The sequence below is a fragment of the Aulostomus chinensis genome, chromosome 7 (genome assembly GCF_037954235.1).
Source record: "Aulostomus chinensis isolate RoL2024-O1b breed Wild chromosome 7, RoL_Achi_v1.0, whole genome shotgun sequence".
NCBI lineage: Eukaryota > Metazoa > Chordata > Actinopteri > Syngnathiformes > Aulostomidae > Aulostomus > Aulostomus chinensis.
In genome coordinates, this window is record NC_141326.1 from 11,371,020 (window position 1) to 11,394,673 (window position 23,654).

The following is a 23,654-nucleotide window of genomic DNA, read 5'->3' on the forward strand; positions in this document are numbered from 1 at the left end:
CACTTTTTCCTACGGTAAAATAATGCAGCTTTATGTACAGCAGTTGTTTGGCTGCAGGCTGCAGTCCACACGTGTAACGTAGAGATTAGGCTGACTCTCTTTTATTTGTGTGTGTGTGTTTGTTTCAAATCAGGTTAAGCAACATCAAAAGCAGCAGCTAGTTAGAGTAACACACACACACACACACGCACACGGATGCAGTCCTTTTCAGCACATTGATCTGCATGGGAACAGACAAGACGTTTCAATGATGCCTCCTCACATCTCAAAGATTGTCCCTGCAAGGCAGCGCTGCAGCTCCATGAAACCACACCATTTTAGGCCCCATCAAGCATTTCACGTGACTTCCTCATATGTTTTACAACTCACAGAACCCCCTCTGCACATGGAAAGACAAGAAAGTAAATCACCCTCCTCAGCCAGCTGGATTGCCATTGAACGAAAAATATTTGTGAAGAAGCTGATATCAAGGAAGAACTCCTTTATGTCATTTTTACAGGATTCAGTGACAAAGGCAGTCATCTTGTGACTCATGGTGACTGCGATTACTTCCTTTTTAGAATGTAAATGTGTATGCGCATGCATGCGTGTGTGTGTGTGTGTGTCAGAGAACTGGGTGTATGATGTGTATTCACCTGCCCAGGTTCAACCACAGTCTGCGGTGACTGAGTCGAGAAAAATGCTGCCAGCGTTACGACTGTGTGTGAGCCGACTGTCATGTGGAGCAGCCTCAAGTTTTGAGCGGACATTTTCTTCTTCTTCCCCACAAACTGGAAGGTTTTGTTTTGTTTTTTTTTCCAATCAATCGGCCCGAACGATTTCATTCCTGTCCAACTTTATTTTCGGCATTATTCATGCAGGCAGCGTTTGGTGGTTCATTCATTCATTAGCTGGTGGTTCGTGTCGATGTCTTGTTTTTAATTATCTTTGTCTTTAAACATCATAAAACTCATGATCTAAGTGTGCGTAAAACTATTATGCATTTTATTCAGCAAACTAAGACTGGATCTAAATCTGAATCAGCTGCCCTAAAACACCTGAAGAGACTAAACTAAGTGCACCACAAAGGAACTGAGATCCATTTTCAGACTGCAATGAAAGTAAAATGGTAGCAGTTTTCTTTGACCATGATTAAAACCCTCAGACTGTTAGTTGACTCAAACTGGACTCGTCCTGTCTGAGCCCACGACAGTCCAGAGGATTCATCAGATCTGCTCCAGTCAATCAGGGACTCACCATGTGTGGGTTGTGAAAAACATACACCCATGACATCAACGTTTTAATCCAGTGGCGGTCAAGTTCCTAAGAAATACGTTCTCTTGTCCGCGATAGAGCGGCCTGGAACATGAAAGGAGTGATAAGGACAGATAACGGCCCTTTAATAGACTGATAACGAGCCTGTGACATCAAGACGCCATATCATCGGAGGTTCTGTCGCTTTTCCTGAAGGTCACACAAGAAAATGAGAAATGCAGTGACGCGACTCTCCCGGTGAAAATGAAACTATTCTTCTATGTGAAGCAGCTGATCTGTTTCCCAGTCAGTGCAGCAGAGACCAAGGCCCCTGAGAGGAGGCGGCACAGATACTTATACTTGTTTTATACTATAGATATATATACCTATTGTACTTGTGTGCTAAAGAGATCCTAATGTTCATTTTGATACATCTATAAAAAAAAGCTTCTCTCATGTGTTAATTTAAAAGTTTAAGAGTTATTTTATGACTGGAAGTTACTTTTGTACAATACGTCCTCTTTTATTATTAGTAGAATTAAAGCCATGTTCCGCACTTGATTACCAGTGTGTGTGTGTGTGTGTGTGTGTGTGTGTGTGTGTGTGTGTGTGTGTGTGTGTGTGTGTGTGTGTGTGTGTGTGTGTGTCGGGGCAGAATATGGTGAGTGAGCGCTCTCCGCAGGCTGTATGAGGAACTGCGACACCCAGACCTCCCATTTAATGGCTGTTGCTTTCAAGCAAGACAAAAATGTCCCTTCCCTTCTTCCAAGATGCAACAATCCGCCTGTCTGGGCTGAGAAGCAGAAAAAAATACTTCCTGCATTGTCATGTTGGATTTAGCAAACAGAAGAACAAAGTATTACACACTGACTTTTTTTTTCAGTGAAGAAAGAATCAGGGCGAAATCGTTGTTCATAACATAATTATCTTCAGTAAAAAGGACAACGCTTTTTAAAAAAAAAAATTTGTAATACATGGTATTAATTTTAGAGATGCACCAATCCAATTCTCATACACGTCTGCTGATTCCAGTCTTTTTGCCTGTTTATTATCACTACTATTGTTGTTGTCATTGTTTACGGTTGCACCAAAGCAAACAGCACACTTTTAGCAAGAGTTTAAAAAAATGTGATTAATTGGAATCATATCAATTTAATCATGTATGTTTGACTCAGTCACAGTTCCAGGGAATGAAAGTTGGATCAGATGGGGATCCAGATTGTCGTCCCATTCCTGATAAAAAAAATCTATTATTACGTATTACTGAGTGTATTATTATGCAACATAAAATGTGTGATGCTATGTGTGTGTTTATTCCTCTAGTTAGTGATATGTTCTATGTAGAGCTGCAGCCGCATAAGTGAACATATTAATGCTGAATAATAATGTCAGCCAGGATCAAGAACAGCAAGGGAACACGTGAGTCACACCATGACACAATAAAGCTTCTACCTGAACCTGAACCTGTGCTTAATGCAAACCTGAAGCAGAAACTGCAACAGCTGCCGCTAGAAGCTAGCTGTTATCATGGCTAATACACAAAGACTGTCATAGACTTCCCACATGATGACGGAGAAATGAAAAAGAGCACCTTCATGTGTAGAGACGTCATCTGAGCGATAGCTCAAAAGTGAAGGATCTAAGTATTGTGTTCTGTATCATCTTCTTGTTTATTTCCCACTGGATTTGTACGTGTAGATCCAGAAGTCATCAGTTTTATGTTTGTATTACTACTGTGTCTTCTAATTCCTATTGAGATGGAGTGACATTGAAATAGAAACAGACTAAACAAGCCAAATACACAGTGAAAGGGACAGTTCCACGTTTTGAACCGTAGCCGTGTAATTTACCTCCAAAACTGGTAGACAATCCACGCTGTTCCTCATCGTAGCTCTTGAAAGTTGTTAAAGGTCAGGGGTCAAACTCCTGTATGTAGACAGATCCTGGGTTTGTTTTACCAAACATTCCACAGCTGCTATGCAGAACAGCGTATAGTATAAAATTGATTAAAAAATAATATAATTGATCAATAATCCAATTTTTGTGATTAAAGAGAATAAAGTTGATAATACCAATATAAAATAATACAAAACATTAGATTAATATACACAACCACAAAATCTTAGCTGATTATTAATTATAGATTCTATTCTTGTATTCCAACAAAAGTAACTGAAAGGGGCCCTTCAGGGTTCTGTGCGGGACTATAAAGCTTCCTCAAGGACAGGATATGTTTCGTGTATCCTGTTGACCAACACAAAGTGACTCCATAAATTATGTGAGGAATAAAAAAAAGACAACAATAGAATCAAGAGCAGAAATGATGTAGCAGTGGTAGGATCCAAAATGTCTGCAACGCTACAGATACGGCAGTAACTGTGGATGATCCCTCATAACTGTGAAGCAGATCCAACTGGAGTCGATGAATAATGTCCAGAGGCAGCGGCTGGGTTAAAAGATTTTACTGTTGTGCTACAGTACGCAACAGGTATGCATGAAAACATCTGGCTTCATCATGTTTGCTTCAGTTTCGTTCCATAAGACAAAAGTATCTGGCATGTAGTGTACCCACAACATGGAAATAGTGTAAAAAACAAAACCAACAACAGGAAAATCAGGAAAAGAACAAATGAAAGTGTACATGAAAGCATACAGAGTCCATCTAGTCTTCTCTCAGAGGGTAGCTCAGTACTGGCACTGGACTGAAATTCAAGGGTTAAAAAGTCAAAACCAGGACCACAGACCTGGATTGATTTAGCACAACCATAATGGCTTTGTTGCAGGCAGGCACGCACACACACACACACACACACGCACGCACGCACGCACGCACGCACGCACGCACGCACGCACGCACGTAAAAGATGACAACCCCACCTGATCCCAGGAGCACGATTGTCACTCCTCATCTCCAAAGCTGAATTAGATTATTTATCAAGGTTAATCAGCCAATAAATACATTCTGAAATCTCTTTTTATAACACAGACGTAAATGTACTCCTGGCAAATATATACAGATTGGTTAAAAGAAAATACACAACTGATTAGTAAGAGTTTACATCCTAAAACAGTCACTTGAACATGGCATGGGCTGAGAGATCATAGGCTGTAGAGAAGAATGGACGCAACTTCCTGGACTGAAGGGTGAAGCCGCAGCAAAGTGAGGGAATGATCCTACTTCTCCGATGCATCAGCAGAGGGTGTTTAGGGTGTCAGTAACTAAACTCACCCCTACAGTGCCCTGTCAATAAGCTCCACCCTCCCATCCAAATATGGGGTACATTCAACATGGAGGGTTGCTGCCAGTGAAGGCATCAGATGCCCCGTGGCTCCTTAACAAAATGTGCTGGTTTAATTCACAGAAACATGAGATGGGACAATGCGTTCTAAAACCTCCGTCCCATGAGGACATTTGTATACAAATTGTTTGCGGCGGTTCCTTTTCCCCCAGTAGCTTGAGATGCTGCTGTCACACAGATAAGTGTATTAGACAGGGCTGACGTTTCCCTCGAGCATCTCTGCAGACAGCCAACAACTCTGCTCAGTTGCCTCCCTGCTGTGTTGCTCACCCTCCTGAGACAGCAGGATCAGCTTTAAATGCACCCAAGGTCACTTCAGACATCAAAAAAATGGCCAAAATGACAAGTATGCAGCTTCCAACAGGAAGTCCACTAACAAATGGGTGGTGACACGTCCGCTTCTTTCATACATTCTATGATGCACACACATAATCCACGCTCCTCTATCACAGTTCTTCCTCCCATTATCCCTCCGTCCACACACTGCTTCTACAGCTAACTGATTGTACACACTAGTGTTGTGGTTCAAGACCAAAGCAGTGCTATGCTATTATCCCTTCTATTACACAGGCACAGAAATACAAAGACACTCTGTTTGGCTTGCTGCCCCGCCCCATTCTCATTATCCTTCCTCCCTATGTGTCATTAGATAATACACACAGTACTCCCTGTAAACAAGTACTCTTTGTCCTTTCGGATTATAAATACTGTTTTGGTAAATTAAAAGATGAGACAGAGTGAATGTGAGCATATATTGATACAAAACACACAGAATTGCACTGTTGGAAGATACTCCTTCTTTCATTTGTATAAATCATGTTTGTCCTCATCTTTTTTTTTTTTTTTTTTTTTTGGCTTCAGCGTTAAGGCCCAGAATCTGGAGTGGAAAGGAAGTAGAAGAAGTCCAAGCGGTGATCTGCCTATTGTCGGTACGAAGAACACACACACAGGCACACTCACAGACAAACAGTATTGCAGGGCAATATATAAAAAGACACTAAGGAATGGTGAAACATCCTCTTTTTTTCTATTAACAATATCATTCTTCATCTTACATTTAGTCTTTTTTGTTTTAGCTACACTCATCTTTCATCCCTCCTTCCCTGTCCAAAGTGCGTGGGTGCCGGTGCTGTTTCAGTCTGGCTACACTAGGGGGCGCCACTGCTTTCTGCAGATGACTGACAGGCGGTGGCTGTGTTTATTGCTATAATGTCCGTGCTCCTCCCCTCTCGTGGGGCTATGTAGCCACCCAACACTGATCTGAGGTCTCAGCCCCCTCTTATGATTAGAGTTTGTGCTTATGGGAGGGATCTGATGCCAGATCAGTGCTGGAGGGAAAACTCCTCAGGTGAAGACATAGTTGAGGAAGAGTTGGGAGACGAGCAGGACGCAGAGGATCAGACAGTGGCGGCCTGTCAATGACACGCTGTCGTCTGCCGCCCTCTGGTGAGCCAGCTGACGACTCAGAGCCACCAGGTTCCTGCAGAGAGGGAGAACACGTTCAATGCTGCTGAGGAAACCTTACAGACGCTCCCTCCACGTGTGTGTGTGTGTGTGTATGTGTGTGTGTGTGGTGAGTGTGTTTTACCTCTGAATATCCTGCTGGGTCTTCTGTATGGATGTGATGGACGCCTCCAGCAGGGAAATGTCTTTCACCTCTTTAATGCACCGGGCACACTGGTTTGAGAACCCTGAGCAAAAGAACATGGAGAACATGATGACAGACACAGTGATCTAACTGTGTGTGTGTGTGTGTGTGTGTGTGTGTGTGTGCGTGCGTGCGCGCACGTGTGCGTGTATGCACACATACGCGCTCCTAACCTTCATTATCGGAGGACTCGTGCGTGGGCTCTGGCGTGCTGCTGCTGCTCTCAGTGTTTTGGCTGCAACTGGACGGCTGGCTGCTGACCTTCCTGCGCTTCCCGTTCATCTCCACCTGAGGAGAAGCAGAAACCTGAGGCTGCTTAGGAAAAATGTGCCGATATCTGGAATCTGACAAGGTGGATTTGACAGCAGCAATAAAATAAGCCAGCCTACAGGGGAATGCTCTTTTGATAGTGATTATTGTTCTACCCCTTTGTATGCCTTTATCTGAAATGAGGAGTGTGTGAAGGTGTGTGTTTGAGTGTGACCGACCTTCTGCTGGCTGGTCCAGCTGTGGCTGTAGGACAGTCCGTTGTGTTGTTTCTGGGTTTTCTTGTGCGTCTGAATCACTCCATCTTTCTCAAACTGAACCAGACAGCGCTCAGGGTCCCATGGCCGCATGCTGCCAAAGATGACAACTTAGACAACAACTCAATCCTTCTGATGTTGATGTCAAATCTAAAAATAAAGAGATGAGTGTGTGTTTGAAGTGAGTGAGTTCATACTCCATGTGCTTGTAGGTCCACTCAGAGGTCACAGGGTCCTGGTGGAAAAGTCGTGGGATCCAGGGTCTGTCCCCTCTCTCCTTGGCCTCCCTCCGCTGAGCTTCCTCCAACACAAACTTCTCCTGGGTGGCCTGCAGCTGGTCCCGATCCATGATGGCCTTGGTCACGTGCTGCCACAGTCTGTCATGGTAATCAAGATTCATAAATATTTGGAATACACATTTGGAACTGCTATGTCATCATCTGTTTGAATGGGTTTGAAGGAGGGGTTGTATTTTAGCTTCTCGTGGTTCACCTTTCAGACTCAAACTCTCCCTGCTGGTTTAACTGGACCACTTGTCTCTTGAGGCGGCTGCTGCGAACATCTGAGCTGGGGTTCCACAATGTCTCCTGCTGGCCGGTATGCTTCTCATGGATGAAAACCTCGCTGTCCTGATGACAGAAACACATAGAAATGTGTAAAGCGTCTTGGGGTGTCTTCAAAAGCGCTATTTAAGAAGCAAATACAATTACTATAATATATAATAAAGAGGAGTTTTATTCTGTAAGTAGCTTTTATGGCCTTTATGGCACGAGTTCAGCATTCCAGAAGACTCACAGAACAACTGCATCTTTGTGATGCTACTCAGCCAATCAAACCTGACTATTCCAGGTGGACAGCACTGTGACGACCGCCACCAAAATAAACACACAAAGACGAGTAAAGTGAACAATACACAACAGTTGGAAAAAGATACATCTATTTCTAAATGCTTCATCTTTTGCGAGACAGCAGTGGTTTTTAAAAAACGGCAACGTGAAACGCCACCAAGAGGCAAAAGGATACAATTATGCAAACTCAAATCCAAACCGAAGCACCGGAAGTAGTCACACTGCCGTGCACTGGAGCGCGCGCACACGTGATATGTTCAGTGAGAGCACCCATGGGTCACTCCAAAACAAATCACTGAATAAGAATCAAACGTCAGTCATGTAAATTTAAAACATAACGCAAGAGTGTTGTCCGCACGTGTGAGCAAACGGCCTTTCAAATGTACCCTTCGTTTTCTCCATTATCATCGACCCAGACGTGATGGACATGCAAACAGGAGTGCCTTAAGTCTTTAGTACTACTTCAGGAAGGTTTTAGTCCAAACAGGCTATTAACATCTCAGTATGAATCATGCACATGTACAGGGTGTGCACAAACCGTTTGAGAAGACATGTGGCATTCGTTAACACTTTTCTACTTCACATTTGTGCCTAACTTAAATGCATTTGACCACTACAGGCCCACAGCTGGCTCATGTGTTGGGATGTGAAATATCCAGTGTATCTGGACATCAAAAAACCAACAACAATCTACATGAGATGAAAAAAATTCTACAATTATTTCTGGTTCCTCCTCTCATGATATTTAAATGTTTATGTTCATCAAAGATGAGTCATTGCTCGTCAACTTGACCCTGACAAAAAGGAAAGTTTAGGTAATTACCATCCGCATCGTACATTCCTCCCTAAATCCCCCCAAAACTCAATTTAAATAACATGTAAAGCACAAAATCACATCTTGATCTTGAACACACCGTCCCACTGACCGGTCCACACACCCTTTCACTCTGCGTGTGTGGTTGGATCAAATTTAGGGATACTGAAAAACATCTCACAATATAAGACGAGAAGATCATTCTTGTGTCGCTATTCACATTTCGATCAAACGACAACCCGAGAATAAACAGGAGAGTGGGATCGGAGACATTCTGGCGTTCTAGTCAGAGCTCCACTTGGTCTTGATGATGCTGCTTAACTTCTGATTACCATTTCTGCCCTAATTACTGCAAATACTATTTGGGAATATTCAGAGGCCAAGAGGGGACATTGGGGCATGAATTCAAAAGGGAGACAGAGGCGGCAGGCAGGGATGAAGATAAAAGCTCTTACCCAGTGTCCATCGACGGTGGCCAGGAGCTCGTCGCCCATTAATATCTTCCCGCTGATCTGATTAACTGACGATGAGCCTCCCAGGAAGGGCTACGCCGCACAAAATCAAAATATAACACAAACTATTCAGCATTGATTGATAAGAGTCTAACTATCATTATCATTTAAGAGTCAGCTAGTAAAAGTAAGAGTAAGGAAAGGTGAGAACCTGTTCATTTTGGATCAAGAATGTACCTTGAGTTTGAACTCCAGCTCGGAAAAACATTTTGTTTTCTCACACTCGATGGTAACCTTCCCTCCCAGCTCTAGCGTCATGGTGCCGTACAGGATTCCTTCGGGAGACACACACAGCGTTAGAGCGGCGGGTCAGCAGCACATGAACCCAGCATAGATGAGGAGAGGAATGTCATCTGTCATGGCTCACAGCGGGCATAAATAATATCAGTAAAACAAGATAAAGATGCTGCTTTAATGGCTGGATGACAATGTTGAATAGCGGAGGAGACCGTGGACGGAACAGAGAGACATCAACCACTCAGACTGAGTTTGTCTATTCATTTACATCAGCAACTCTACTGGCTACTTTAGCAGGTAGAAGTACACCACTTTGGTGAGTCAACTATGTATTTCTGGGTAAAGCAATTCAAAGAAATCCATAAAATAGTCAAAGCTAAAGACCGTTCGTTCTGTTTTGGAGTTCCTAAATAGTTTTTAAATTACAACCATTGTATGAAGGCCACTAGTTAGATTACTGATCTAATTCAGATGAATTCAATTCCATTTGCAGACGTAATTACCTTTGCAGTGAGCGTAGGGCATGGTGATGACATACTCCTCCTCTCTGCCCAGAAACAGGAGCCTGGCTTTGCCATCCAGAATAGCCGACAGAGAGTTGCCTGAACAGAGCAGGGACACAACAGCCCTTGATCAAAGTCACGTCGTGTTTTTAACAACATTATTAATAGAACACTTTCACAGTACATTTGAAAGATGTTAAACATAGTATCAGTGACAATGTCGTCTTGAAGTGTGCAAATCAAAAACTGCCCTTGCAAACATTGTTCAGAGTTTCCTATGACTGAACCACAGGCTGTGTTCAGTACGTGATCAGTGGGATGTCACTGTCTTTTGTGAGGACTGGACTTTCCCATTTTATCATTGCCATCTTGTATTTTGCTGAGCTGAATGATTATTATGATGCATTTATTTTGAAAGATGATGTGATATGACTCAGGTTTTTGGGAGGGAAATGATAATTTCAGCACTCTAAATTTCTCAGAACCTAAACAAACAAATAATGAAATAATTCCCACAGCTTGGGTACTGTCCCAATCTCCCAACCAATGGGGGAGGGGGGGTACAGAAAATGAGTCCATGTGTTTAGGCAGAGACTTCGGCTACACCATTGCTAAGAGGTGACGCTCGGGAGATCAGAGTAGAGCCACTGATCTGCAACTCCACAGTGACTTTGCTGAGAATAAAGTGGTTTTGTCTGATTAACCAACTATGGAAATCCTTAACTTGATTATAAACTTTTAACTTTTTGACAGCCCTGGGATTTCTCAATGCTAATCATTCCCGTATGATCGATTAGATATTGTGCTGAGTCATTTACCATAGTACTTGGACTTTGCCAGGATGCTTCCACTGATAGAAAAACCATCCTTCCTATTGCAGACATAGAAGGCAGAGATGGGTGGATGGTGGGACACCTGGTAGAAAAAGGCATGTCAGCGGCGTAGACAAAAAGGTGTCTGATGCACTTATTTCAAAAGTCATGTACTCAGAGTTCTGAAAAAATATTTCAAACAACATGATGTTGGATCACTTTCTCTGTATTTATGTGTTGTAGTGACTGATCTGGCTCAACCTGTTCAGCGATGTAGAAAGTACAGCTGTTGCTTTGAGGATGAAGCCAGCAGCAGCGAAATGTTTCTCCCAGGATTGGGTTGTAAGGCTTCTTCAGACCCTGTAAAATCCAACACACACAGCAATGTTGGAACCTGCGTATGCACACACACACACACACACTTTTTAACTTGTCTCTAATTACATGAATCAAATAAAAAAAAAACCTATCGACCAACGAGATATTGGCAAATTTGTGTTTTGATGTAAATATTTTGATAAAGGTGCGAAGTAGCTTGGATGATCAGTTCTAAGGAAGGCCCACCTCCAGCAGATAGGTTTCAAAAGGGCACTACAATAGTGAGTGGGCACTCACTTCTGGGCCTTAACAAGTGGACAGGTTCCTCCTGCAGCCAAAAACCTAGGATGGTTTCATATATCATGTGTCCCAGGACAAAAAGTTGAAAGAAGGTTAGTCCTGTAAGTCCATTTCCAGACTTGTTGTGGAGCTGCAGCTGGAGATGATCTCCAAACAGCTAATTGCTCAGGTAAAGGCCGACTGACCGGAGCTTAGATGGTACAATGGAATCCTACAGAGCACTTTATTAGTAGGTCAGGTGGACATTTGCTCCTTCACCTCCAAAAATTGTTTGCAAAAGGGAGTGCCATGTTTCCATCTGGTCTGTCCTATATTAATGTGTCAGGGAATAAATCTTACCTTAGGCTTCTTGTAAAAGCCAGACAAGTACCATCTCAACACCTGCTTGATCCGGCCATATGCGCTGTCCTCCAGAGAAGCTCTGCAGCAGCAAAGATGGTAAAGAAGATGCAAAATTATCAGACTTCATTGGTCCTCATGGCTAATGCTCAAACCATGAACATAAGGACACAATCCAGTGACTCTGAGTGACTGACTGGGAGAGCAGGTCAGCGTGGTAGTAGTAGTCCGACAGCTTGTCCAGGAAGGAGCGGGGTTCCAGAATGAAGGTGGGCAGCACCACCTTGGAGAGGTCCATGCCAGGCCGCAGCTGCTTCAGCAGACTCCAGATCAGACCCTTATTCTCCTCTGACACAGTTTCCACCTGTGATGCCTCTCCAGCCTGAAGGACAGCATCAAAATATTAGTGGACATGAAGGAAGAAAGTACTGGTCTAACAGTCCAGCAGCTGTGGCTTCAGTAAGAGGACAAATGGGTCCAATCTGCAAGCAGTTTTGTTTCGGTTTTGTTTTTTTTGCTGGTTGAGGAAAGTTAAGAGAATAGTTAAAGAACTAGAACTCAAACATAACAAGTCACAACTGAACATCACCTCAGCCATCTCCTCTGTGCTCTGCTCTACGTAGGCCGTGGCCTGCAGCATAGGGGACAGCTCGTCTGATTGGTCCATGTCGCTCTCCTCAGTCAGCCTTCCACCATTCTCATTTGCTGTGCTGTACCAGTCATCGTGAGTCTCACGCTCCGATTTGTCTGAAAAGCCATCGTGGTCCATGTGGTGATTGCCAAGCAGTGATGAGTTATTCAATCTGGCAGGAGCAGAGGAGGCAAGAACACCAAGGTTATATACATGAAGAAGTAGCTAAACCAACCCTGGTTACAGCTGCGTGCCCAGTCATGAGTCAGTTCAGAAATTGTGTTGTAAATCAAAGACGACTAATTGGGGTTAATTACAGGACTCAGTGAGGTGCATCATTAATGAGTCACTTTTTTGAATATATAATCTGATCTTTGACGCAAGGTCACATATTAATAGATGTTAACTAGGATATTTCAATTTATCTGAGTATTAACTTTTATTGACCATGATTGGATGTGACCCAATCAAAATATCATAACATGGTGCAGAAAGACAGGTATATCGCGCCATGAGCCTTGAAGACTCTGAAGATCTGTGTATTGAATCTATGATGTAAGATACTTAAGCCCACTAAGTTAGACCACTATAGAAATCTGGCTAACCTATGGGCTATCAAATCTGTCTTATCTGGTTCTCATGACAACGACACCAAATCTTCATTCTGTCTTAACATCAACCTCCCCTTGACCTGGTTCAACCTAGGGTTGCCAAAAGATACTAACTCTATATGCAAATATACCATAACGTTGCTTCTGCTTGCTAAATTTTCCATCAGTGCATACATGGATATTTTGCTTGAATAGGGTGTAAATGAAAAACTGTACTCAAGTCTAGTTTTATGATTTTTTAACAGATCCATTAGTTAAGATCAGGGTTTCAAGGCCAGGATATTGGGCCGGCCTCATCTTCGACTAGGCTGAAATAAAGCATTTCATTAAGTTGGCTGTGGATCCAAAAAATGACTGACAGATCTGTAGCATCAGTTGAGTCCTACCACATTTGATTGATACCATCAATGAAAATTACAAATGGCATCACCCACAGACCTCTAGTAACCTTTACAACCTAATAACACCACATACTCCTGTACAGGTGGCCAAAAGTTACATAAACTACATACAGCAAGGAGTTGACTTGCATCAACTAAATCAATTGAAGGGACTCAGTGAACCGACAATCACATGTCCACGTGTCACTTGTGAGTCCCTTGGCTCGTGGTTCATAGCAGTTTCTGAAAATGCCGAATACAAATCTGAATCAAAAGTCTGGGCCTGCGAAGGTCACTTGAGTCACTCAGCTCATGGATCATAGCGGTTTCTGGAAGCGCTGATCCGTTTGAGCCAAACACACAGTTAAAGTGGATCACAGGAGCTTCCTGGATTAGCAATCGGGCAAACCTGACTCAAGAGACTTGAACAACCCGGATCATTTTAGTGAGTGATTCAGACCAACCCGAATCCTAAAAAAGAGTCTGTTTACCATCACTAGTGGAGACAGAGAAATCAGCTGAATTAGAATATCAATTAAGTAATACATAATTAGTGTATTCCTTGCCATTATCCTGGTAAACTGAACCGCCCCAGATAATTGACACAGTCCTTATACATCTCTAAGGATTTAAAATCATCAGACATGACGTTGTGTAGCCATACCATTTCCTATTTAACAGAGGATGTTAGTTGAGGAGTGTCCTTTCATGTGGTTAAGGGAACATTTGCGTTCCACCTCTGGCTATAGTCACAGCGATCTGCTTTCAGTGAGCTCACACCTGCACAGTCCACTTGTTATTTGATCTCTCAGGACAAGTGCTCAGGCCATTTCTGAACAGAGCCTGAGACAATAGGAGAATAATTCTCTTCTTTCTCAATTCTTACTTAATACAATGCTTTGAAAATTCAGTGATTGGGTAACAGCCACAGAATTAAGGAAATGGCTTATTTTCTCAAGCAAGAACAAATAGAGTCGAACTGTTAAAATGTCTGATGGGTCAACAGACCAGAGCAATCACATTCCTGCACACTCTGAAGCTACAACCAACTATCATGCTGTTGTTTATTAACACAAACAAGCCTTGCTGCAGAGGCAGCTCTCCTTACCTTAAACACAAAACGCATAGGTTAGCTCTTCCTCAGGGATCAAAACAAGATCAATGATGCAGCCCGTAAATCCACCCAGGTACAGTCTGTCCTCCACATGAGTGTGTGAAAAGGTTTTCGGTCTAGAGGCTAAAAGGTGCAGTTTTGTTTTCTCATTTCTTCCCTGAATGTGTGTGTGTGTGTGTGTGTGTGTGTGTGTGTGTGCGTGTGCGTGTGTAAGAGTGTGTGCACGTATTAGTGTGCGCTAGCTTGCAGCAGCTGTGCTGCTGTCGTCTCTTTCTGGGTGGTGTATGTTTCACATTCTACACTATCTTCCTGCTCCTCTGTCAGTCATGTGATCCAACTGGCTGCTTTGATTGGCTTGGAGAAGAGGAAGAGCTGGAATGATGGCTTTCGGCTGTGTACAGCCATGAAGAAGAGGGGTGGGGAACAAAAGGCTTTCAGAAAAACTGTACACACTTTGAAGCAGCAATTGGAAAATAAGGACGGTGTCAAAAACCCTGCATACATGCACATACTAAAATGACAAGCATGTCTCCCACAAGCAGAAGCATATTAATTTTAGATAAGGAATAATGAATGAATAATGAGTAACATAATCACATTTCTCTAGCCCTGAGTGAGTGTCTTAGTATGTGAATGAGTATGTCAGTATGCACACGCCTCTTTCATGACCTCATCAGAAGCTAAAGTAACATTACGCCACCTTTTGTTGGCTGAATGAGGAGCAAATGTGCTGTGTCCTCCAACCCATAAAACCTAGCAGACAATTTATTGACAAGCCCAGCATCCCACACACCTTTTTAACAAAACCGACCCTTAAGAGTCTATAAAATCTAAATTAATCTATTGCAACAACAACAAAAATAATGCTTGGAAATCAATTGCAATTCTTTGCTGCCGTTTTTGTAAATGGGGATTTTTCCCCCAAACAAAAACCTGTAAAACTACAATTCTACAATAAATTTATAAATGTTGGTTCACTTAACATGAATCATTGTGAACATGAACCGGACAGAAGGAAAGATGTAACAAAGTAGAAACTCATCCACTGGTTGAGCCAGTGGTATAAAAGACAACTCAAGACAAGATTGTGGTTCCTCACATCCAACATTCACTTGGTTCCACAGGCTGACATCAGCCAAAACACTCAACCAATCGAATTGTACTCATCCATACTGAGGCAGACAACAGACTGATGCGGAACAGAGAACGTGCGTCAAGTAAGAAATAAAAAGGAAATGGTTTTACATGAGGTAGAATACTAAAAGCATCTCACCAAAGCTATGAGACTTATGAGAGCAATAGGAGGAAGAGAAAACATGGGCCGGGGGGGAAGATATGTGGCATAACTGGTTTGTGACAACAGTGCTAAAACATTTACCCAATAGAAATAGATTCACATCTAATACGTTTGCAAAGACAAATGAGTTCACTTACCTCCCTTACTTGTCATATACATCCATTTGAAAAACAAAAAGACCGAATGTGTAAATTACTTTTTAAGGCGTTTCAGAGTGATTAATTGTTCCATTATTGAACCGTGTGCAACTTCATCAACGCAAACTGACATGGAGACGGGTCCACACGTGGATAGTATGGTGTTTCCAACCGTGTTAGAAACCAGTACAGATGGAAAACAAGTGCACGGAATCTTTTCTGCTGTTTGTGTACAAATGATCCCTTTGCCTGTTGCTGGGTTGTGGACAGGCAACTGGAAAGTTTTCACATATCCAACTATCACGTGCGCACCCCAGTTTTGTATATAATGAGTCCCTGGAAGGAAAAAAAGATATCTGGATTGGTTTGTGATGTCTTTTTGACATCATCATAATGATCTCCTCAAATTATTTTTTTTTAAAAATTCTGCTGAATTGTGCCACGTATCTCAATAATGAAGAATCCTTCTAAAGATTTCTCGGCCGCACATTCAAACCAGATCACTAATGAAATTTAGTGGGTTCTCCCCCGGATCAAACCTTTTGGAGAATTTTTTTTTTTGGTACAATTCTGGTAACATAGCCAAACTGAACCATCACATAAGCTACTTGGCAAATGCATCTCTAAGTCAAACACATGTTGACTGGTTGTTTTCAGGATGGTGGAGTGGTTATATTCTGAGCTTGTGACAAGAAAGCACCGAGACTGTATTTGACCTACCATCTGAGAATGTCAGAAGTAATACAGAACAAATATTTTTTTGCTAGCAGAACCATGACTATTGTGCATGGACTGGCAAGCACAATACTTGAGGGATACACAAAAAAATCCACATACAACTAATAAATGTGGACAGGGGGTGACTGCAGCGTACATTTGTCATATTTATATCTGAGAGTCTTTGAATGTATGCAGTTATATCTGAGTGTATCGCTCACTGTAGAAGCTCTGCATCCGTGAGCGGGGTTGACTGCAGTAGTTGGAGAATATGGGAAGACTCTGATGATGTGCTGATATCTCCTTCTTTCCCTGATTTGGGCGTCAGCTTGTAGAGGCTGGAGCAGCTCAGAGCGAGCTCCAGGGCATCCATCCAGCACCGGCCTGGAGAGGCAGACGGATTTTGGAGATAGTAGGAGTGCCTTTAATAAATATTCTCTTCAGGATGACATTTATATTTGACGCATGCAAGAACTGAACGTGCACACAACTGAAACAGGCATGAAATGAATATGTTGAGTGCCTTGGTGCCAAACTTGATTCACTACCATTTTTTGATGTCTAGCTGTTGATTGTGACTTTGATCTTGGGATATCTTTAATCTGTGGCCTAGATTATTAGTACATTTGTTTGTTCACAAAAAAAAAAAAGACCCCAAAATATTCCTGACATGCATAAAGAAATATATTCAACTTGACTCAGGAAAGCAATGTTTAACACATGCTGCCTAGCTACACTACCCTTGACTCTTCTCTCTTTATAGCATGTCACTCAATGTTTACCTGAGCATTTACAAGGGAATTTGGGCAAAAGGACCAGATCATATAATATTTCTACACAATTCAGTACACTAGCAGGCAATGCTGATACCCAAGTATTGCACCACGGGGACCACGGCAAAAGCAGCTGATGATCCTCACCGTCAGACTCAGAGGCAGCTCTGAAGATCAGGTAGTTGCTTGGTAGAGGCTGTGTGATGGAGCCTACATTCTCTCCCTTTGGACCCTGAACATGTGGATTAAACAGTCATTCCTGCTTCATGTCATTTTAGGTTTTTTTTTCTTTTTAAAGGAATAAATCATCCCTAGGAAGAATGTTGGTGGAAATTTCTTTAACAAGCACAGACTGTAGGCAACACTACATTAACATGCACTCAGGAACATGTTCCCAGTCAGCCTGTAAACATGTCTGACCTTGACAGCCCAGATGGATTTGTCCAGTGGGTGGTAGAGCTTGAAGCAGAAGCCATCCTTCTTGGAGGGTCTCTCAATTAGCTTACATGCACTGAGCAGGATAGTGCCCACCCAGTGGTCTGCTTTGGGGGTCTTATAGATCAAAAGAACGCCAGGCTTCAAGGCACACCACAGCTTGGTCCAACTCTTTAAAGAACCACGGATCTGGTAAAGGAAGAGGAGTGAGAAGGGAGTTTCAGTATCAGTGTATAACACCAACACATGAGTTCACACATTACCCTGCAGTAGTGCTTGGTGCAAAGACCGGCAACTTGTTTTTTAAACTAAATATGAAAACAAACACATTCTGCATGGTTGAATTATTTCCTGTGTAGCGAAACGATGAGTAACAGTGAAAGTGCAAGTGACAACTTGGTTGAAAATTAGCAAAAGGTGTAAATGGCACAGTGCAAAGTTTGAACAGCTTGTCAGAGCGACTGCTGCATGATTCTTGCTCTGACTGTAAGTGTAGCGGCTGTGTGTACAACTGCAGACATATCATTCCTGCACCTTTAGCCAGTCTGACATGATGACAACACTTGGGTCCTTTAGCGCGCTAGACAGCTCTTTAGCCACGCGTTTCTTCTCTTGCCTGTAATTCTGCTTTTGGACCTGTGAAAAAGAGAAAGAGAGAGATGAGATAATCCTACTGACAAGAGAAGTGTTCTGAAAGTGCCAACACTAGGTGGAAGCAGAGTCAAGCATATTTGGTGCTGCCGTCATATTGCCTTTGTTTTTCAAGGAATTTATCACCGTAAATTGCAAAATGTGTTCTTGCTGTCTGAGCAACGACTGAGGGAGATGCTTGAACATTTAATCTAATTAAATGGATGGATGATGAACCTAAAAGAATGATAATGCTCTTCATATAATGTTGTCATAGTTGTTTAAATCAAGTGTTGTGTGCACCTTTAGAGACTCCTTCCTGGCCAGCTTCTCTGTGGGGGAGGGGCAGTCCTTCTCAAGCCCATTAAACATCCTAGACTCAGACTGTGGGAGGGCAAGATGAGAGGGACATTCAGTGATGAAGATGAGGAGAAGTGATAAAAGGTTCTTAAACTAAATAAAGACAAGGTCACCGATTACATCTCTTGAGTCACCGAAGCTGCCAAACCAAAAGCTGTATGTCAAGTACAGAGTACAGTCTTTGATCAACTCTAGATTCATGATACATGGTAATAGCTACAAGCAATTAAGTACTGGGATCAAGTTTTAATGATGATGCCTTATTCCAAACAAGTAGGATTAGGTTGAAGGCTGCAGCGTTTGATTTGATTCACCAGAATTCTGCCGTCAAACTGTTTACTATAGAACAAAAGGCTCGATGTTGGTCTCCCAGTCTGACTTTGCGAAAATGCACCAGCAGTTTAAATGTCTTAAATGATGTTGATTCAGTTAAGAGTACACTTCGGTCTATCATCAGTACCTGAGACATTCTGGGTGGTTGTCATTATCACATGTTGCTCTTCATTTGACTACACTTAGCGTCCCACACATGACTGAGAGAGGGGTCTTCATTTCTGATCCCCTGGCCCTGACTTCAGGCACCGAAGCAAAAATACACTGCCTTTAGATTTAATGATTTTGATGACTCTGGCCGGTTTGATTTCTCTGGCAAGGTATCACATCTGTTGACCTGTTGGTCTGTGCAGCCAGTTGTGTTTGTTTGTCTTCCACTGTCTTCACCGGTTGGACAGCAGGACTCAGATTGTTTTACAGCCTCTACTAATCCGATGTAGATTAGAATCTCAGTGGTAAATCCTGGGATCTCACCATGACATACTGTATATATGTATATACAACATGAGCAGCGCTAAACCAACGTGGCTCAAAATATCATTTTGTGACACAAAGACCTTATCATAATACAGTAAAAATACCAGCCATTCTTAAAACATAGTGCTCTACAACAACCCTGGTGTAAATGACAACATGCAAGCGGAAGTCTTTTCTCAGTCCCTACTGTCATGAGAAGTTTATTTTTAAATGGGAGAGGATCAGAGATGCAGCTGTGCCTGGATGTTATTCTGCACATTTATTGCAATATTGCGAGACGAGGCGAAGCGACAAGAGGAGCAGAAGCAAGACAAAATGAGTTTAACCAGCTATCACTGAAAACAGTTATTGACTGCTCCTGATAAGTATTTGCATAGACTGAAGACAGATTGTTAGGACTTACACAACATGAGCAGGAGAGGCAGTGCCAGGTCAAAAAGAGTCTGAGTTGCCAAATCAATAAATAGATAAACTGCTTAGAGTTCTTAAGACAGTTCCCACCATGGCCCTGACATATCCGATCCCACAGCTTTTTGTGTGGTTCTACAAGAGCATCCTGATGTGACTTGATCAGGGTGTTCAATTCTGGCGTGTTACGGTCATTTTAGCTAAAAAAAAAGTATTTTGGTTTGTATTTTCAATGCACACACTTTTGAAAGGAAAATCTTTGAACATACATTCCGTGACCCTTGTAAAGGTCCTGATATTACTTAATTCCATCAGTGGAAACATTTAGTAACAGTTTCACATAGGTCTAGTTGTAATCACAGGCAAGAGCTATGAGCTCATCTAATGAATCAGAGTGAGCTGTTAGGAGTTGCCCAATCCTGAACTGTGTTCTTACCTTGCTGCTTGGTGACTGGGCAGGACTAAGTTCATTACTCAGCATGGAGAGGCCGTGACTGTCTGTCTCACTGCCTGGTGGGAACCCACAGCACACACACAGATGAACTCAATCCATGTGCTGACAGACAATAAAAGCATGGCAGCCCCCAAACACAGCTAAGAACTACACATTTCCTCTGTCAGCTTGTGGCCTTTTACCTGGGCTGAGGTTGTAGAGGTCATTGTCTCCCCCATAAGACAGGTTCCGCGTGAGAGTGCGGGGGTCAATTTTGGGTGGGGTGGTGGCATTGGGACACAGAGAAAACCTCCGTTGGAATAAATTCTCCTCCTTCATCCTGACAACCTGCTCGTCGTCTCTGAGGAGAGAATAACAGAAGGAATTACAAAACAAAGGAATAAGAAAAGAAATGGTCTGTCTATATCAAAATATTCCCTTTTGGATGTTTGCATTTAATATAATGATTTTAATTCTCATGTTGCCCTGTGCCACCAACCCAGAGCTCTAAAACTCAACCCTTGCTCCTTCTATCTGTGTATCTGTCAGTCTCTGTGGACCCCCACCACTTCCACCCACCCAAGCACTAACAAAGACCCACTGTGCGATGACATGTCAGCCTGTCCACATCATGGCACTGTGCAGGGCAGTGACAAGCAGTTCAGACAGAACACTGTCAGTGTATATGACAGAGTGCCTCCACCCAACTTCAGTCAATGTCCACAGAGAGACACTTTCCAAGACATTCCCACCCCCATACCACTCCATTATGTCTGTCTACATCAACAGACTTCAATCCAAAAATTGTTACACCTGCAAATCAAAACCCAGATGTTCCTCTGGAAATTGCCTCGATATCCTTCAACCAATGACGTTCACATCTTTGCAGGACATACTCACATGCCTAGAAGCCACAAGTGACATCTAAATAAGTATGCATGTATCACAAATATCCCCAAATAATCCATTAAATAGGAAATAGTAATCCAACATTGTCCATAAATGACTCTTGAGTGAGGATATTTCATGTTGATTTATAATCAGCAGTAACATCTGTGTGAGCAAAATAGTGAGAAAGTCAAGCATCTGGATTAACTTTACCTAAAGATGCCCAAAAAAGTGGTGTCAGATATGCCAAAGGTGACAAGCACTAAATCCTGCATCAGCTTCACAGAGAAAAGAGGGGAAAAGAACACAATGGAGCTGCTCCTCATGACCAAGGCTGATGATAGATAATCAATTCCAGAGAATGGACTGTTGTAGGAAGGAAGGAACTGAAGGACATGTTAAAAAACAAGTGGAAACTCCATCCCTGTCATCTTGAGTGATGGAGATGAAATGTGGACAATTATTCACTCCTGGTAACTTTACTGAAGCCCTCGCTTTGCATCCATGCCGAATCAACCTCTTCTGATCTCATATTTCTTAAAGCTCGATTCAGAAAAAGTCAAGTAAAGCTAGAAATGGTCCTAGAAATCCCCTGCTGCCAAAGAATGTGGAAACGTACGTTTTCCTGTCACACACTAATAGAGGATTGAATTGTATGGAGGCTGATGTCAAAGCTGCATGTAGGTGGGAGAAATCCTGACAGTTAATCTGAGTAATTCTCACCAAAGTCCTAAAAATTGTACTGGAGACAGCCCTACTTCTTAATGGGGGCAAATGTAGCTACTGCTGATGTGAGCAGGATTAAGCCGAGGCACTGCAGCTTCAGGTCGTCATTGTGCTATTGTTAATTTGCAGCGGAGACTGAATGAGTCATATTTTTTGGAGCACAATAACAACAAAAGGAGACAAAACCAGGCATACACATTTATACTATCATCCAAACACTGTATACTTGTCTGTACATATACAGTACACATGGATGACTGGTATCAAGAATTTTAGTCTGGTGTGAATCATTTGTTGCTAATGAAATGTTTGTGTTCTTGTCTTCCCTTGAGAGAATAGAATAAGCGCTTTGCCGAGCTGTGAATGCTTCCTCTCAACCTATTTAACCTCTCTTGTTCATTCCCTTTACAGAGATCTGTCAGTATTGACAATTGCCACCTATTTATAGTACCACTCTAAAAGCTGCTGAGGGTCACGGCTGTTTCCAGACAGATCATTAAGCTTGCTCAAACGGGTGGTGAGCTGATCATAACAAATCAGAACTGACTGTAAGAAACAGAGCTTAATGGCGTGCAGCTGTTGCCACCTGAGTCTGTCTGGACCACAAACTGTGCCATTCTATGATCAATACAACTCCATTCATTTTCCCTCAGTGCACAAACACATCCAGACAAGACCATCTGACTCCAAGCCTCCAGGAACAGTCTCGCCTACAGGACATCCATTATAAGCATCCAAGAACAGCGTGTTACATCAAAAATAATTCATTTAACATGTTCTTACCATGTCTTTCCCACATTATCTCACTGTGGTTTTTCAGAAGACTACATGGTAAGTGGCAGGCTGTGTCACACCACGACAACTGGAAATTAGACACCACTCACAGTACTAAGTTTTAGTGGTTAAACTGTAGCTAAGTTCCCTTTTCAAGTACACCGATATTAAATATACAAGGCACATACACACATCCTTATACTTGTAAAAGCACTCCCTGTTTCCTCCATTTTCTGCACTCCCTCTATGACTCAACCTCCTGACTCTCATTTCTGATCTTGCAATGTATATCCTGTTCTTTTCTTCATCCTGCCCTCTGTTCCTTTGTCCCATTTAAAGAAGCAGCTGAAAATGTAAGATTAAAAAAGGAACATTTATTCTTTTAAAAAAAAAAAAAAAAAAAGGAAAAAGAGCCTTATTTGTCCTTGTGTGGCACATCTATAAATTACATTCCATTGCTGCAGTGCATGTGTTCATGTGTCATCCAGCGAGCCCGCATGGAAAAGAGCTTGAAGGTTTAGCATTACACAACAACACACTGGGCCACCAAACTATATGGACACAGACACAAACACCCACAGGCATGCAGACACACATACACACGCACGCGCAATTAATACCACTTACAGTGGAAGCTCTGGGGTGGGTCAAGATGTGGGCAGACATGCAGACTAACAGGACAAACCAATCACAGCTGCTCCTCACAGCTGCAGGGTGGGATTTGTTGGGGGAAAAAAGTGACTGTGTATGAGCACATTACGCAGTCTAGACTGAGAATGGGTGCGGCATCCATGCATGCTTAATGTGTTGGTGTTGTGTGTGGGCCTGTCAGTTAGGCATTAATGGAGGGCAGGAGGCATGCCAATACTGTTTGTCGAATAACGCTAGTGTAAACAAAAAAGAAGAGAAAAAAAAAAGTGTGGTAATGCATACGTGACCGTGTGTGTTCCTGCCTTGTTGCAGCAGATTGAATGGAGGATTATAATGGACATGATGCAGGAAATGCTCCAATCCAAACAGACAGTTCCAGCAACAGCAATGGTACACACTGTTCATGAACACATTAATCAAACAAAAAGTCTCAGTAAATCAGGGATGAAGTGAAAATACTGGTGTCTTTAAAAAGATTAGTAGATTAAAAAA

The 23,654-nt window shown here is 42.4% G+C and overlaps 1 protein-coding gene across 2 annotated transcripts in view; it reads right to left on the bottom strand.

Annotated features, from left to right (window-relative positions):
* Positions 1-3,680: 3,680 nt before the first annotated feature.
* osbpl5 (oxysterol binding protein-like 5) overlaps positions 3,681-23,654 on the bottom strand; it is a 43,079-nt gene continuing 23,105 nt past the window's right edge. For both annotated transcript variants that reach the window (XM_086208391.1, XM_086208390.1), the window contains 21 exons: positions 20,327-20,484; positions 20,127-20,200; positions 18,416-18,496; positions 18,017-18,118; positions 17,468-17,671; positions 17,195-17,279; positions 16,496-16,658; positions 11,977-12,190; positions 11,585-11,769; positions 11,388-11,469; positions 10,692-10,790; positions 10,437-10,533; positions 9,619-9,717; positions 9,056-9,153; positions 8,822-8,911; positions 7,197-7,333; positions 6,902-7,081; positions 6,669-6,798; positions 6,354-6,468; positions 6,121-6,223; positions 3,681-6,012 (listed from right to left, as the gene is read on the bottom strand). In XM_086208391.1, coding sequence (XP_086064517.1) covers positions 5,877-6,012; positions 6,121-6,223; positions 6,354-6,468; positions 6,669-6,798; positions 6,902-7,081; positions 7,197-7,333; positions 8,822-8,911; positions 9,056-9,153; positions 9,619-9,717; positions 10,437-10,533; positions 10,692-10,790; positions 11,388-11,469; positions 11,585-11,769; positions 11,977-12,190; positions 16,496-16,658; positions 17,195-17,279; positions 17,468-17,671; positions 18,017-18,118; positions 18,416-18,496; positions 20,127-20,200; positions 20,327-20,462 — 2,610 coding nt within the window. In that variant the 5' untranslated portion in view covers positions 20,463-20,484 and the 3' untranslated portion in view covers positions 3,681-5,876. The remainder of the gene's footprint in view (positions 6,013-6,120; positions 6,224-6,353; positions 6,469-6,668; positions 6,799-6,901; positions 7,082-7,196; positions 7,334-8,821; positions 8,912-9,055; positions 9,154-9,618; positions 9,718-10,436; positions 10,534-10,691; positions 10,791-11,387; positions 11,470-11,584; positions 11,770-11,976; positions 12,191-16,495; positions 16,659-17,194; positions 17,280-17,467; positions 17,672-18,016; positions 18,119-18,415; positions 18,497-20,126; positions 20,201-20,326; positions 20,485-23,654) is intronic.